Source organism: Cynoglossus semilaevis, unplaced genomic scaffold (assembly GCF_000523025.1).
Source record: "Cynoglossus semilaevis isolate Cse_v1.0 unplaced genomic scaffold, Cse_v1.0 scaffold1292, whole genome shotgun sequence".
NCBI classification, from domain to species: Eukaryota; Metazoa; Chordata; class Actinopteri; order Pleuronectiformes; family Cynoglossidae; genus Cynoglossus; species Cynoglossus semilaevis.
The window spans coordinates 31,207-34,525 of record NW_007585138.1 but is presented as its reverse complement, the minus strand read 5'-3'; the positions used below and the strand labels follow the sequence as shown (position 1 = coordinate 34,525).

The 3,319-nt window shown below is 42.2% G+C and overlaps 1 protein-coding gene across 1 annotated transcript in view; it reads left to right on the top strand.

The window, feature by feature from the left end:
* LOC103398876 (glutamate receptor ionotropic, NMDA 1-like) overlaps positions 1–3,319 on the top strand; it is a 37,232-nt gene that overhangs the window by 6,781 nt on the left and 27,132 nt on the right. Inside the window, 2 exon segments of the mRNA XM_017030953.2 lie at positions 714–848; positions 2,158–2,334. Of these exon segments, the coding sequence (XP_016886442.1) occupies positions 714–848; positions 2,158–2,334 (312 nt within the window).

Here is a 3,319-nt window from a genome sequence, read left to right as displayed (position 1 = left end):
TTTTTTTCTGTCAAGATGGGGTGCTGAGTGTACATTAATGAGAAATAAAATGAACTTTTTTGATTTTAGCAAATGGCTGCAATGAAACAAAGAGTGACAAATTTAAAGGGGTCTGAATACTTTCCGTACCCACTGTATATCTCATCAGGAAAAATCCCACAGCACACCACCAAACACAAATCTCGCAAAAAATATATTTAATAAAATATAATAATCTTCTAGTCTAAATGACCTCATAATTGACTAAAGAAAATCTCAGCCTGTTTAGTTGAAGACAACGCTGATATACTGGCAGGAATTGAAGAAAGACCCAAATGATCTTCAACAGCTCTGATTTTCGTTTTTATTTTATTTTATTCTTTCAGTTTTCATAGCTATCTGCTGCCACCTAGCAGAAGAGTATTTCATTGTTCTGCCTTTCACGCTTTGACGAGCAACGAAAAAAATGTATGAAAATAAATAAATAATACTTTTTAGCCCAATTAAGTGAAATTGGATAATTGTCCGCGGCCCACCTGATGATTTCTCACGGCACACTAGCGTGCCACGGCCCAGTGGTTGGGAATCACTGTAATAGACAGGGGTTTGGTTTGTATGTAGATGTGGGGGAGACCATGTGGAAGACCACCAGAACAACTCTGTAATGTGATTGGTTGTTGAACATACACATAAGAAAATCACACCAAGTTTTTTTTTTTTTTTGTCGTTTTCAGGTCTACGCCATCCTGGTGAGTCACCCGCCTCAGTCCAATGATCACCTGACTCCGACGCCCGTTTCCTACACCGCCGGGTTCTACAGAATTCCCGTGGTCGGCCTGACGACAAGAATGTCGATTTATTCTGACAAGGTAACCAGAACCTTACTGCGCTGACGCCTCTGACGATGGGTACCTTTTATTTATGATTTGTTAATTAAATAGCTTATTAGCATTAGCTTAGGTTGTGGTGTAGACGTTACCGTAGGTGAAGTGGACGTTCTCTTGGACAACAGATAAAACAAAAAGCACATGCGACTGATCATGTGACCGACCATGTGACTGACCATGCTCATCACTGTGGAAACGCCGTGGCAGTGGTCCAGGTCCGATGTAATGGATTCTTTATTCTAGGTCAGAGTCCATCAGACGTGTGACTGGATGAAAGCCTCTTGCGCTCTCTCTACTCTCAGGTTTACAATATTGATGGAATATCGTACTGTAGCTCCCAGAATATCTGGGACCAAAAGTCCACGTACTTTCACAGTATTTCACCCCGTGATGACCACCGGCAGACCTGACCCTAATCTACTGTAGAGAGGCTTTACTCACAACGAGTTCAAATTTTAGAAAAACACAAGTTGAGATTGTACAAAATATCTGGTATTTTTGGTGCAGATGCACATTTAAATATTTACCAATTTGGCGGGAATTCTTTTTTTTTTTTTTTGAAGAATTATCTCCTGAGTTTAAAAACATAAACAAATGTCAGCACACAGAGACATTGCCCACACTGACGCATTTCAGTTTCTAAATAAAAATCCTTTGGCTGTTCGAGCCAAGTATCATTTCACCATATGGTCACTCACCGCGGGGATCGGGACGAGTGGGAACGGGGCCCAACGGCGCTCGAGCGCTTTCGATAAACCTACACCCAGCGCTCAGAAAAGCGAGCCAGAGTCAACAACAAACGGTGAGCGCAGTGAGAAAACAACCGGGCAAACATGACCACACACTGTTTGACTCACACGCGCTCTGCCAATAAACATGTAACACACACTCGCTGCTGCGATCGCACAAACGCAACATTGCATCCTTCAAATTGTATTTTCTTTGAATTGTTCTCGAGTACTGTAGTACACGTACATTTAATTTGCCAGACAAGTATGACTTTCTAAACGAGTGATCACCAACTCGCGGCTCACAGGCTAAAAATGGCCCACCAAACTGTCTGATCTGGCCCGCAACTGCGTCGTTTAAAATGTTTTTTTGTATATGGTTGTCTTAAACTAAGAGTCAAAGTGAAAGTGAAAGTCTATAAAATACTGATCAGTTCACTGGACAGGTTAAATACTATGGTCATGTGTCCAAATATATCATCAGGAGAAATTTTACAAAAAGTATATTTCATTTTTGTCATTTGTTTTTAATGGCCGTTGACTGGTACTTTTTTTTCTCTCAGAGCATCCACCTGTCGTTCCTGAGGACCGTTCCCCCGTACTCCCACCAGGCCAACGTCTGGTTCGACCTGATGAGGGAGTTCAGGTGGAACCACATCATCCTGATCGTGAGCGACGACCACGAGGGCCGCGCCGCTCAAAAGAGACTGGAGACGCTGTTGGAAGAGAAAGAGACCAAGGTAAGCTCTCTCCCTCCCTCTCTCTCTCTCTCTCACACTCTATCTCACACACACACACACACACACAAAGTGACACACAGTGTGAAGTGTGTGCAACTCGCTCTAATCCGAGTGTGGTGTTTTTAGTGCAAGACTAATAAAAGCTAGAGTGTGTGTGTGCGTGTGTGTGTGCGCCATCATCCCTTCGTCATCCTTCTTTCATCCCCAGCTTTACTATTCTTTCTGAAACAGACTTTCCTGGAGCTTCCCCTTTTTTTTTTTTTCTGATTTTCCTTCTTGATCTCCACCAAGAACATCTTAAGCTTCCAATGGGCTTCCAACTTTCAAAAAGATGGAATGGACTTTTTTCCACGTTCACCCACACCAACCCGCGAACGATTCGAAGGTGGAGAACATTTGCGGAAGTGTTGTCGGAGGAATGAGAATCGCAGTGGAGAACAATTTTGTGGTGGTTGAGGTGGTTCTTGGTTCTAGGGATGCGGAAAAATGGTCGAAACTTGGTTTTGTGGAAACCAAGGCTGAAACATCGAAAGAAATTATTTTGCCAAGTATAAAAAAAAAAAAAATTGTACTATATTGATATATATATATATATATATTGATAACATATTTGGAAAATTGTTGCGTTAGCTGCAGATATGTCGTTAGCAGGCTAGCACCAAGGATGTGGTTCCTCTGGGAATCGAACCCAAGACTCTCTGCTTCCGAGCCAGGCGCGCTACACTATACAAAATTGCACCAACATCAGAATCAGAATCAGAATCAGAATCTCTTTATTGTCATATGCACCAGGGAAGGTGATACGAAATTTAGTTTTGTACGACCCGTTCCAAGAAAAAAACATGAATAGACAATAAAAACAATACAAATAATTGACAAGGGGGGACAGGAACAGGAAGGCCAGGACGCAGCCCGTGGTCAGCGCACCCTTATATTAGATGAAAAACAACTGAAAAACGATAGGGAAGGAGGAGGAGGAAAAAAA